The sequence below is a fragment of the Eublepharis macularius genome, chromosome 10, assembly GCF_028583425.1.
Source record: "Eublepharis macularius isolate TG4126 chromosome 10, MPM_Emac_v1.0, whole genome shotgun sequence".
In the NCBI taxonomy this organism is placed as follows: domain Eukaryota; kingdom Metazoa; phylum Chordata; class Lepidosauria; order Squamata; family Eublepharidae; genus Eublepharis; species Eublepharis macularius.
Genome location: NC_072799.1, coordinates 65031262 through 65045092, shown reverse-complemented (window position 1 = coordinate 65045092; position 13831 = coordinate 65031262). Strand labels below are relative to the sequence as shown.

At 41.5% G+C, this 13831-nt stretch overlaps 1 protein-coding gene across 1 annotated transcript in view; it reads right to left on the bottom strand.

Moving 5' to 3' along the window:
• KLHL2 (kelch like family member 2) overlaps positions 1 to 13831 on the bottom strand; it is a 68013-nt gene that overhangs the window by 53721 nt on the left and 461 nt on the right. The window contains exons 2-4 of the mRNA XM_054989886.1: positions 9376 to 9501; positions 4132 to 4238; positions 1710 to 1831 (exon numbers count right to left, since the gene is read on the bottom strand). Of these exons, the coding sequence (XP_054845861.1) occupies positions 1710 to 1831; positions 4132 to 4238; positions 9376 to 9501 (355 nt within the window). The remainder of the gene's footprint in view (positions 1 to 1709; positions 1832 to 4131; positions 4239 to 9375; positions 9502 to 13831) is intronic.

Genomic DNA, 13831 nt, shown 5'->3' with positions numbered 1-13831 from the left:
CTCCTTTCCCCACAGTCCACCAATGGCAGCTGTCCCCAGCTGCATCCCAATAGTGGGAGTTGGTTGTCCAGAGCCGGTCTCCGACTCCACCCCAGTCTCTGTGCCAGTGCCATACTCAAGAGAACAATTGGCTAGGAGAGTCAGAGCTGTCCCGTTTCCTTAGGCACTAAACATCCCCCTGCAAGGGGGTGCCGCGGGCCACCCCCACCCCCTGAGCCCATGGGCCCTGGTGGGAGGGGGACAGTCCATTAACCACCTCTTGGGCCCGCGAAGAGGGGGTGGCCACTGACAAAACCCACCCTTCCCAACATGGTAGCTGCCCCACAGGCACAATGGGGGTGCTGTGGGCCACCCCCTCCTCCAGAGACCGTGGCCCCTGAGGAACAGAAGGGAGGTGGTCCAGTCCATTGACCGCCTCCTGGGCCTGCAAGGAGGGGGCGGCCACTGTTATAACCCACATCTGGGGGCTCTCATTTCATTCTCAGAGGAAGATTCTCTAACTCCATCCCATTAACTGTTTGGTGCTGCCTGCAATGTATTCCAATGGAGCCTAAGTAAGTCAATTGGCATTCGTGGCTCCCATTACTTCTAATGGGACTTCCCTGAGGGCACCCACTTTGGGGGTCTATAACTTGGAGATCCAAAATGCAATCTTCGCCAAACTTGGAGGGGGGCTGGAGGAGAGTCTGCTGAAGAGTCCCTGCAAGTTTGGCATCTCTGACAGTAACCAGGGCCATTCTAGGGCCTGGGGAATTGATGAATCATGAACCAGTTCACGAACCAGGGCAAGTTCGCGAAAATTCGTGGTTCGCAGTTTGTGAAACACGACAAACCATGAACCACACGGTTCTTTTTTCCCAGTTCATGCCCACCTCTAGCGCATATTATTGCAAGTCCCATCCAAATTGGCAACATTTTCATTTTCTCTGCCCCCCAGGGCTGTCATTCCCCCTCCCCAAGTACCTAAGAACTTTTTTTTTTAAAGTAACTGCTATGATTCAGCAATTATATGTTTTCCCTTAAAAGCCCAAAGAAGCTCTCTGGTGGAATGGGGCTGAATTAAGCAAAGTACAAGAGAAACTGCTGTTTGGCTGCTTCGTTGCGGCTGCAAATGAGTTACGCAGATAATAACTGCCATGTAGAAGCAGCCTAAGCTTACTTTCTCCATTATTTTCCATTTGAAACTGTGTTTGCAAGTTCAAATAGCTGCAGAACTTGAGCTAAGAGCCCTGTTCAATTAAAACCGTGACACACAAGACGCTAAGCAGACACCAACTATTTTTTCCTTCCAGAATGGATGTCAGAGCAGCACACATGAACTTATTTTTTGTTATTACTGCTTGGCTCCCAGCTTTGTTACATGAAGAAGTATTAACAGAGATGTGTCTTTGGTTGCACCATATTTTACATGACCCTTTCCAACCATTGCTTTGTCTAATTTTTCCAGGGCTTGCCAATACGTTTGAAGCAAAAATTCTGGTAACAACAAAACGGAAGGCAATCGTAACCTGTGTTCAAGATCTGTATCAATTATTTCGAACTACTGAAAGAAGTGCTACGAGGTGACATGAATTCTATTGAAGTGCACATCTCTCTTATGACTAAGATACTAAAAATAAGTGTCATTACCCTCACCAAAGGAAAAAGCTTCCTTGTTTTTTGTCATCATGCATACCATTATAGGATGAACTGACAACCCTCCCACTCACCTGTACATTTTCTTCTGTAACCTGAATTTCAGCAGTGTAAACATACTCAATGAGCGTCTTCAGGGTCCAGCCATCCACTTCTTTTATCTGAACTCTCTTTGCTTGGCTTTCACTCATTTCACCTACGATATACACGGTTTTATACGTCTGTTAATTTAGAGAGACACTGAAAATCAACATTTTAATGTATCACAGGTGGCTTTACTGGATCGCACATGAAATATAAGTTCCCTATTTACTCCAAGAGCCTACTCGACATCATGATGCTATGTGGATTACAGCACAGCTTTTAAGAAAACAGGCTTGCCTAGGAAGGATCATGAAGGACTGGAAAGAGGCTTTGAATTCAAACAGAGAAAACACAGATTAATTATTATCCTGCAATGGATGGACTAAAATCTTGGGTGCCAGTATGAAACTCCTATGCAGCCAGAATTTTTCTAGCCCTAGAATTCTTCGTGATTATAGAACATGTAACAGCCATACAAAATAGCTAAAATATGACAAACCGACATCGCCTTAAGAACACAAGTACACCCACAGCTTGGCACAATCAACTTTAATGCGCTTTCATGCAATGCCAGTTGAAACTGCTCTAGAAAATTTCACTACCATACAAGAGGATTAATATTAGCAGCATTTGACTCATATCTCAAAACAATTTCACTTCTCTCCAGAAGAGAAGAGGAAAATGGCATGAGCTTGTGGAGGCTGGAACACTGATCAGGAAGACCATCTGCAGTGCCGGCACAAATGTTTACAGAAGAGGATTCAGAACAAATCCCCAAACAGCAGAAAAGCCAGGGCCTTTCAGATTACAGACGGTTGTCTGATGTGTAAGAATCCTTTCAGGGCAAAGTGAGGAAAAGCCCACACTCAAGTCTTTCTAAGACACAGCAGGGTCCAAGAACCATTTGTGTACAGTGCGTGACAGAACTGCAAGGCAGATACAGTTCCTTCTTATCTCATTCCTGTACTCAAGAACCAGCAGGAAGCCAGGGTTACTAGAGCAACAGAGAAGCTGGTAACCCACTCCAACAGTTCACTGCTTTTGAGACATCCCATTCTCAGCTGGTGCCTAATTCCCACACTCCATGTCTATCTGAGAGAACCCACGTTCACCTCAGGCCGTGATACTTCTCCCTGCAAAATCAGCAGAGCTTTTCTGTCACAGAACACCACAGGCAGAATAGAAAGATCAGTGACGAGGGATTGAAGTGAACCGTTCAGCTACACTCTCGGCCAGTTGTAACAGAGGCAGCTCTGCTGGTATTTAATATGTTAACCACTGAGAAAATAAGCTACATGGCGCATTTTCTCAGAAAGTCACACAGCCAGCATGGCGAAGTTAGAAAGAGAGACTAGGATATGGAAGACCCAGCTTCAAAGCTCTGCTCTATCATGGATGCTTACTGATTGGCCTTGAGCCAGTCACACTTTCTCAGCCTAACCTACCTTGTTGTTTCAAGGATAAAGTGGAAGGAGAGTTGAGATTGTAAGCCCCCGAGTCCTCACTGGAGAGAAAAGCAGGGTATAAATATCTAAATACATACTGAAGACTAACAGCCAAACTACAAGAGATGCCTGGCACTCGCTGGACACTTGTCAGCTTCCCTCAAGTTTTGATGGGAAATGTAGGCGTCCTGATCTTGCAGCTTGGCTCTCCGACTGATGTCCAATGGACTTTCCAACTGTCACTTGTCCAACATTCCACCAAGCTGCCTGCATTTCCCATCAAAGCTTGAGAGAAGCTGACAAGTGTCCAACCTGAGTCAGGCGTCACTTGTAGTTTGGCTCTAAGACAAAACAGAAAAGGAAAGAGATGGGAGAGACTTTAGAAGCTACTATTTTCCTAAGGACAAGCTAAACATTTGTCTGCTAAACAGTGATGTCTACAAAAAGGGAACTTGACCTAGGAGATAATTGGTCTTCAAAACTTGCAAAGCAAGAAGAGGCAGCTGGTGTTAGAAATGTATGGCAAGATATCCAGGCTAGCTGCCATCTGATGTTATGCAAAGGACAGTAAAACAAGTATTCCAGCAACAAGATGCCAAATCCATTAAGTCCTTCATGACAGCAATCAGCGTAATATTGTCAGTCTAAGAAAGTGGTGACTGGTGTCTCAATACGTTTTCCTTGCTAGTATATCATCCCACTAAAGTCTTTTGAACTTGTACACCTCAGTGATTCATGCAGGCTTCCTTTCCTCATTGACTGCAACATCAAGCTGTAACCCACATGTGTGAATTAACCATTGCAAATAAAATTATTCGTCTCATCTTTATCAACTCTTCCATTCATCAATATCCACAAATGTATATACTGTTCCCGAGACTGGAGAAAGTCCTGTAAATGGCTTGTCTCTTTCAAAATGGAGTATTCTTGTTTCAGTCTGTAACAAGTGATTTAAAAAACATGGTACCTGTAAACATGGCATGGAAGTACGGACTGCAAGCTGCTAACACAACTCTATGAGCTGCAATTTCCATATCTTCAGCTACTATTGTCACATCACACAGTAAGTTTTGACTACATAGAAAAAAGCAGAAAAAACAGGAATTGTAAATAAGACACACACTCCGTAAGATGGCAAACATGCTAACTATTCTTCGCAAGGCACTTCATATTTCAAAAAGTACAGCACCCATTACTCAGTTAGGTTAGTGCCTGGGAACAGAGTGATTTGCTAAAGCTTATTAACCAAAAAAAGTCTCTATCTTGAGCCTTATAAAATAAGTATCGGACAGCATGTAAATAGATCAACAAGGCAATTGACAGGGCAATTCTAAGCAGAGTTACAGCCTTCTAAATAGATTGAAGTACATGGGCTTAGAAAGTTGTAACTCTACTTAGGAGCGTACCATAAAATTTCTACAGCTTCCCTTGTCCCCAGTACAGTGACATTACAGTTTGATCCTAGCTTTATCTTAGTCTTAACGAGTATTGTTTGCTTCCTAACTATTTGATCTCCTCTCCTCTTGGAAATTAATTTCCAATTTTTAATGGATCTCATAAAAACATTTCTTCTGAAAAATGATATGATGGAAATTGAAATATACGCAATATGTACTTTCAAACCTCAACTTCTTTAACCAATACAGCAATAAAAATGTATCATTTATAACTTAGCATATAAAATTGTATTATTTGATGTATTTGGACATCATGTTAAACTTTATAACACTGAAAAGTCTGAACTCTTTAATAAATTATTATACAATATAGTATATTAATTGTCACCAAACTTACTTTATATTTAAACAAAAATTTATTCAAAGTGATGTTCTTGTCTATAGTAAACACAGAAAATTATCTAATGCTGTAGACTGAAACCTGTATACAAGCCATACTACACATTTTGAGTTAAACCTCATTTCACTCAAAGCCAAAGGGGGGAGGGGAAAAACATTTTTTTTTCAGTGTTCACTAAAACTTCCCAACAGAAAAATGGAAAAGTCCTCAAACTTTTTGTTCTATACATTTTGTATGAAAAAACTTTGTCTTAAAAAGCATTTAATTCATTTTAGAAGAGAATTTTCATAGGAGGTCCCCCCTCTTCCAGTGTTCCCCAAAGTTTTCTAATTTTTATGTTGGAAAATTCAAGAAAAAAAGTCTGGGGGGGGGAGCAGAATCCCTGCCCCAATTCTTCTGTTTTTTCTCCTCCCCAACCCTTCACATCTCTAGTCCAATGCAACTTTTCTTAAACTCACAAATGATACTCAGCTGCCTCACCTCTGATGGCAAGGGCACAGACAGCAGGGCTAGTGAAAAAGTCTTAACTGCGAACTGTATTGCATAGGAGGAGGTGGTTTAATGAGTACCGTGTCTTACAGGTAAGTAGTAGCATTTTGAATTATGCCTGGAAACTTATGGGCAGCCAGCTTTCTGGAGGTGGGTGATATGATGCCTTAATTGGGTCACTGCATTTTGGCCCAATTAATTTTTATTTTATTTATTTATTTGTTTTCAATTTATATTCCACCCTCCCCACATTTCCAGCAGGCTCAGGGTGGATTAACACTTCTAGACAGTTTTCAAAGGCACATGGAGCACATTGCAGTAATCTAACGTGAATGTGATCAGTGCATGGATCATTGTGATGCATCAGCCACAGCTGATAAAAGGCACCACATGCCACAGAACATGCCAACAGTTGGCCAGGATACAGCAGCATCCTCAAGCCACAAACCTGCCTCCTTCAGGACCGAAGCTCCCTCTAGGCCCACTCCTCAATCTCAAAAATGTTGAATTATGAACCCAAAACCTCCTACTCCAGAATCAAAATAACAAGCCCCTTGTACATCTTTCCTGATTGAAAGAGATACCACAGCAAGACATTATTATTCAAGAGGCACCTGTATTATCTTGACAAACAGGAAGTAACAAGGTTGCTATTAGATGCAGGCCAAAATGTTATAAGGCTAGACCCCACAGATCTGAACAGTCTGTTGTGCTAGGGGAAAGAGCCTTGTGCCAAAGATTAGTGGAACAAATCCGTAGAATCCAACCCATTGATTTCCTTGGCTCTTTTCCAAAAATGAATGTTTTATGTACACGACAGATACACAGACATCACTTCTCAGAGAAAAGTAACCAAGAAACTTCAGGGCATTCCCATCCAAATAGAGTTGCATCCTTCTACGTCCATTAATATCAATGGACGTAGAAGGGTATAACTAACTACTTAGTTTTAGGTAGGTAGCTACGTTGGTCTGCAGTAGAACAGCAAGATGTGAACCCACGATGGATGCAAAAGAAAAAGCCTTGTGCCCTTGGCTTTGGAGGTACCCATGAAGTCTCCTATGATGTACAACCTCATAGTGCACATACAGGCTCCAAAACAGGTCACTGTTATATCCAATTTACTGAAGAATCAAAGCAGACAGACAGCAAGTCACCCAATGTCACAACGAGTTAAAGGAAGAAGTGGGCTTTGAACTCAGATTTCCCATGTTTGCTAGGAACTGAACCAAGACCGTGCATACTCTCATTATCTGAATCCCTCCCCTCCACCATTTACACAGCATTAGCTAGATTAAAGTCACTTGAAGGGTGAGAAATTGGTTCTCCAAGTATATTTAAAACCATGCACATTACAGAGGAAATGGCAGGGCAGACAGCATAAATCACACACAATATAAATGAGTATCAAAGAAACAAAATTACCACTCTATTTAAAGCCTCACCAAGATTCAATTTATGCCTTAAAATGGAAGTAATAAACATTCAATTTAGTGCAATGCATTTAAAGAGGCAGCTGAATTGTTAGGAGTTTCCCTCAAGACTTAACAGAAAGAGATACCTAGATAGATAGTCAAATGCAGAACAGAACACAGCAACTCTTGATTTGGTGGCAAGAAGGCCTAGCAGACTATATGCAGTAAGCAGTCTCTGTACAAATAGTGCTGCTTAATTAGTGGTTTTCATATGGACCTCTTAACCCACAACACACACGCACCAACCTTCTAAGAGACTGCAAGTAAGACAACAGTTGTTAAGCCAACCAACTCTGAGATATATAAAAGATATCCTATGTCCAAAAAAGAGTTCTAATTCCTCATGGTGTCACCTCCAAAAATCACTTCCTATATTACTTGTACCTCAGATAGAGGGCACGGAATTTCAGTCATTGAACAAAAGCAGAGGGACTACACACGATGACAGCAAGCCACTGAGTAACCATGGAAATGGGGGCAATTCCAAGTGAATTTCAGAACACTTCCTCAAAAAATTTAGAGATTTTCAAAATCAATAGAAGTGGAAAAGTAGCAGAAGACAGCGCTGAACCCTTCCACAATGGAGCTCAGGGCAGTGCTTCTGGGAATTACCTCATTTCATCCTCACAACAACCTCCCATTTGTGTTTAGACCAAGAGTGCAGGGTGGATGATTTTTTTAAAAAAGTGGATTTTTTTTTTGTATTTAAATCAGATTTTTAAAGAAAATGTTTTTTGCAGAAAAATCTATCTAAAGATAGATTTCTATTTAAGATTAGAGATGGGCACAAACCAGAAAAAAAAAACCATGTGGTTCGTGGTTTGTCAAATTTCACGAACCACAAACCGTGAACTTTCACGAACCTGCCCCCGGTTCATGAACCGGTTCATTTGGTTCATGAAAACATCACATCCAGGTCAGAAAATTGTCACTTCCGGGCCAGCAGAAGATCTGCAGGAAGTCCATCTCCTGTTGCCTAGGAAACTGATTGATCGGCACCAGGCTGTCTGCAGTGACGAACCAAAAAATGAACCAAACAAACCAGCCTAAAGTTCATGGTGGTTCGTCAGAAATGGGATCTGACGAACCGGCCTAGTTTGTCACAAATTTTGGTTCATATTTTGGTTCATGCCTATCTCTGTTTAAGATACATTATAGTTCAAAGGTTATCATCATGAAATAAGGATTTGTTTTTAATTATGTAGCATCAGGCTGTATATTCATGCAATGTTTAAATTTTTTTTTTGGTAAACAAATTCCATTAATCCATTCACAATGTCATGCTCGTCCAGAGGTTTCTGTAAGATTATTGGGCAACTTTTCTATCTAGAAGATATTATCACAGATGTTTGATTTTACAGTTCTCAAAACTGTGAATTTGTGTCTGCAGAGATCACGTCTCTTCTTCACAGCAAAAACGTTATAAAATAAACATACAGAGTTGAGAAAAAGACCTTAATTCCATTGTTCCTTTGCCAATCTTTGTACAAAAAACCAACCCCTTATCTCTTAAGTGCTAAGTTTCAAAAAATTCAGTGAATAGAAGATTATTGGGAGTAGAATAGATCTGCATAAGAAGCTAAATGTGAAGTCTCTTTATGTAGAAAAGAGTCTTTATGTAGAAAACCATGATTTAAATCTAGTCTTACGGACTAGTGATTTAAATCGTGATTTAAAATCAATTCTATTTAAATCAAATCCACCATGCAAGAGTGTGAATGGCCCAAGATCAGTGAGCTTCGTGGCTGAGCATAGCCAAGGAAAAACAACCTGAAGGAGAGGGGCTGTCATAGAACAGAGGACAGATTCAGCGCTCCCCTTCTGTTCACTGCTTTTCTGTACGAAATCTCCCTCCATCACCGCTGGTTAGTTTGATAGCAACCCACATTTGAAGACACAGGCCTGCCACTTCCACATGTGAGAGCTAGTGTAGTGTAGTAGCTAGAGTGCAGGACTAGGATTGGGGCGACCCAGGTTCGAATCCCCACTCCGCCATGGAAACTTGCTGGGTGACCTCAGGCCAGTTGCACACTCTCCGCATGACCTTCCTTACAGGGTTTGTTGAGAGGGAAAAAAATAAAGGAGGATGCTATAAACCACTTTGGGTCCCCAGTGGTGAGAAAGGAGGAATATAAATAAAGTAAAACAAAAAATAAATTAAAAATAAAACATGTAGTTCAAGATAAGCTTTTTTGCAAGATGCTTCTCAAGCTTCTGCAGGCAAGGTTCTTCAGAAAGTTTCTTCTGAGAAGAAAAATAACTGTTTGTAAGCAGAAAATAATCTCCAGTTCTCTGCCTCTGTTTTGACATTCGGCTCCAATGGAATTTAGTGACAAGTAGGATAATAGCCCAGATTTGACAGAATGTAGATTAATACATATTCTGTCTGTTGCATTTACTTTTCAAAAGACAGTAGCAATACAATATGTATAGGAAGGATTAAGTATTACCTTCTTAGTTCATTCATAACTTTGAAAGCTTTCTTCATGTGCCAGGGGTTCACTGTAACAGGACAGTGCTTTTCAGTATTATCATCTTTCAGATCCAGAGGTTTCTGGTGGCACAGCTTGGTACATCTGCAAATAAGAAAGGATCATTCAGTAACCGCCTCTTGGAGAGTCTTATCACCAACACAGGCCTACAGCTCATCCCTTATAATTCTGTAACAAATACTGGCACAAGAAAGGAAGCCAAGTGCAGTGTACTTTTAGAACTTTACCATGATTATCCCCTGACAACTGAAATAATACAGAAACCATATTGATCTACCCCCAGACAGGCTGCAAGACAAAAGATCTTTAATCTGATTAAAGTACTTCTGATCTGAGTAAAGATCAGAATAACGGTACCAATTGGAGAGGGCCACCCTGAAGGATGTTCTCAAAAGACACCAACACAGCCTGGAAATGTTTTCAACATAAGATGTGCTTTTCAGTCCAAAGTGTATCCTAGACCTACCTGCACTTGTAAATAATTGCCATGGCTGAAACACGCCCATTGGTTCTTACTAGCCATGCATAAGGGAAGATCATGGATAGCATGATCCTCCTCCTAATGTGTGGTTGCCATGTTGTGTGGACAGGGTAACACATCTGCTTTCTTGCTTTGGTATGTACAACTGGAAAACCCAGATTTGCGGGTACCCATTCATGTGTACTGCAGATGGAATAAACATGTGTTTCCCTGTTCATACAAAATGGCAACTGCATGTACAGAAAGGAATGTTCAGTATGCAATCTCCTCTTTTGCATGGTTGATCATAACTGAGAAAAGCTACTTTGTTAGCACACATTTTCACAGCCTTTCATTCATTCCATCCCCCTTCTCACTCAAGACTGGTAGTTTCAAAAAGTTTCTATTTCATTTAATATGCAACTGAAGCCAGAGCCTTTTCTTTGGGGACTGATGAACATTCAGCTGGAAAGAAATCATAGAACTTTCTATATGACTACAGCAGCGAGATTACTAGATGCACAAAAATGGAAGAGTCCAACACTGCCTACAATAGAGGAATAGTTGATAAAGGTGTTGGAATTTGCAACGATAGCAAAACTTACTACATGGATTAGAAAAAAAAATAAGCTTGTTCATCGTTGAATGGAAACCCCTTATAGACTTTTTGTATCAATTAGATAATAATGATTTGATGCTTTGTAAAATAAGGAAGTATGGCAATAGAAAAAAGAGCCTTTTTAAACATACAGTAAGAGAAAATTTGAATTTTCTATTTGTATTTGTCTCAGAGAAAATCAGAAGCCTTCTTTTACTTTGTGTAGTTTTCTTTTTTGTTCATTGTTTTGTTGCATTCTTTTTTCCTTTTACTTGTTTTTGAATATTATTTACTATTTTAGGTGTTTTTTTCTTGTAGGTAGATTTCTGTTATTTTGTTATTCTTTTGTATATAAAACACTTAACAAAAAGGAGGGGGAGGTTCCATTTCATTGCATTTCAGAACAAAAGGAAAAGCAGAAATCCACAAATTTAAGGTTGTAGTGTGGATCTAACCAGCTTTTCTGCTGGTGAGAAAGGAAGGGTGCCTTTGATCACCCAAAAAAGGTTATGCTGGGGACCACTGAGCCTGAATGCAGAAAAGTCATGTGGGATGAGGGTTGTGGTAAAAGGAGAATTGGGCAAAACGGAGTGGAAAAGGCTGGATTCAACCCACCAGCTCCTGTGGAATGCCTCAGTATCAACAGGAAGGTTGACTGTAAAATATACTGAAAGCGTCTTTGAGAAAATGAATACAGAGAAACAGAAGAAGCAACATGTGAATCAAATGGATAAAGAGAAAGGAAACATCTAGCCCGTCAAGGAATACAAACCATCATTGCTGCCAGTTTTATTTCCCCTTCGTCACAGAATTCCAGTTCACACTCATCAATCATGCTGGCTCTATATATGATCAACTTTATTGAGCACTTCCATTTGCTTGAGGTCCCCCCCGCCTTCTTCCCCTCTTAAGCTTTTGAGGCTTTCCCTTATCTTACATGTAGACTGTGACACAGTTCTTCCAGGCACCCTAAAGGCAGTATACAATGTTTAATAATGAAAGCCTGGGTCAAAGATGCCAGCGTGCTTGCCATTATTTTCTCCGTTCCCACTTTTAAACGCACATCCAAATCCTGTTTTCCCCATTTGGGAGCAGCTCTTCAGCTGATGTGGTAGGATAAGACCACCGAATCCTTAGTGTGTGCTGCTTCTACTGTGAATAACAGTTAGGTAAGGGCTTTTGGAGCAAAATTAGCATTACGATGTTCAGGCGCAGAAGACGGACTCAAGGCAGCATATTTCACCTATATAAACCTAAATGTGGCAAGGGGGGAATTTGAAAGAGCACGCGGTAGATGAGCAGGCAGTACATTAGTCAAATACCAAAGAATGGCAGCTGTTGGACAGCTGCCATCTCCTATTTCATACCTTTCATCGCTTATGACAGGAATTGCCAGATAACACAATCTCCTTCCATAACACACTCCAGCTACCACCGCTTATCTCTCACATCCTCAGTGTTCTTCTCATGCTTGCTATTCCAGGAGTCAAACCTGACGAACACGTTGTTTAGTAATGTTTCTGAACGTTGACGGTAAGCAATAACCAGCACTATCCTACACCTCTCCCCACCATGATATGTGGTTCTGAGGAACAGAGGGTGGTGGAAGATGGTGGCTACCATTTTTTTTGTTAGACTAAGTAACCACTAGACTTGGAGGTATGAGACTGGCAAGGCCTGGAAAGTTTAAAAGTACATACATAACCAGTGATATGTACACCTCTTCTGCCAATTTGAGCTTGGTAACCATTTTAGAAGCCTCAACTGACAGGACATGTAACATGCACACTTAAGCATTTCCCATCACATATAAGTCCCCACTTCAGAGCTCTCTCCATCATAGAAGATGCTGCTCAATAGCAGGGGTTTTTTTCCTGGGTAAAGAGGTGGTGGAACTCAGGACCGCACAATGCCATCACTTTGGGTTAGCTGGAACAAGGGGGGAGTTTTTTAAAGTTTAAATCACCCTCGGCAAAAATGGTCACATGGCCAGTGGCCCCACCCCCGATCTCCAGACAGAGGGGAGTTTAGATTGCCCTCCGCGCCGCTGGCATGGAGGGCAATGTAAACTCCCCTCTGTCTGGAGATCAGGGGGTGGGGCCACTGGCCATGTGACCATTTTCAAGAGATGCCGGAACTCCGTTCCACCACGTTCCTACTGAAAAAAAGCCCTGCTCAACAGGCAAGAGGAGAAAGTTTCCCCTCTGGTTACTGCACTCAGTTCTTGAACACGTTCCAACACATCTCCCTAACTATGACGAACAGGACTTTGGAGAACTTTTAACAAGACGCAGGGCAGAAGCAGTTTTATTATCACCTACTACCTCTTTTCCCCTGTGTAGGGTCATTACTTGAAGCTGCTGTTATTCATTACTTGGAGCAGCTGATCGGGAGCAGTTTAACATAGTAGCTTTATCTGTGGTAGGCCGGTTCCTCAGTTGTGTCCCCACCCCACCCCCCAAATCATGAAGGTGCATGCACACTTCAGACCCAACCTCACCCCAACTCTCTCTCAAATGGCTTTCCTCCACATCACTGAGAAGACCACAACCCCACCAAGCCTTATTTTTCCCTGAACGCTAAGCCAAACAAGAAAAGTAGCACCCTCCAAAGCAGGCTCTCAAACAAGAGACAGAAACGAACGTCGGGTTTTAAAAATGTCTCCATGTAGCAGAAAATACCCTGCTACTAGAAGCCCTCAGCCAGTGCATTTTTAAAAAACTGAACATTCACATTTTTGTCTACTAGCATACATCAAGCATTTAGCTTTCTCAGTGTTCCTCGACTAAACTGATTCACACAAGTGAGCTTGGAAACAGAAAAGCGAAAGACACAGAAGTCCTGAACTAACTGCAAGTGGCCTCCACCTGTTCCACCACCACCTGAGCCACAAGCCTGACTTAAAGTGCAAACTCAAGTCAGATGACACAGACTGAGTACCCTGGAAGAATACTTTAGCTATCAATCTGGCACTCTTCCATTAGCAAAGCATTAGAAAATATTCCTTTCCCCCATTTCGCTACATGTTTATTAAGTGAATTTGGGGCAAGAATGATAGTAATTGCATATGATAAAGTGAAAATATCTATGTGAAATTAGACTGTAAACCTGACAGGCAAAGATCATCCTTTTTGTATATCATGCACCACTTAGCACGCTCACAGTACAAGATCTTATCAGTTATTCAAACCATGCCCAGAAGATAAGCAATCAACTGCATACAACACAAAGGAATGAAGCAACAATAATCCCACACTCTTTGAGGCTCACCCCTAGTCAACCTGTCCCAGGAGTGACCTCAACCCACAAAGCCTGTTCAAGCACAGGGCGGGCACAAGCATCAGGATCAAGGGCAG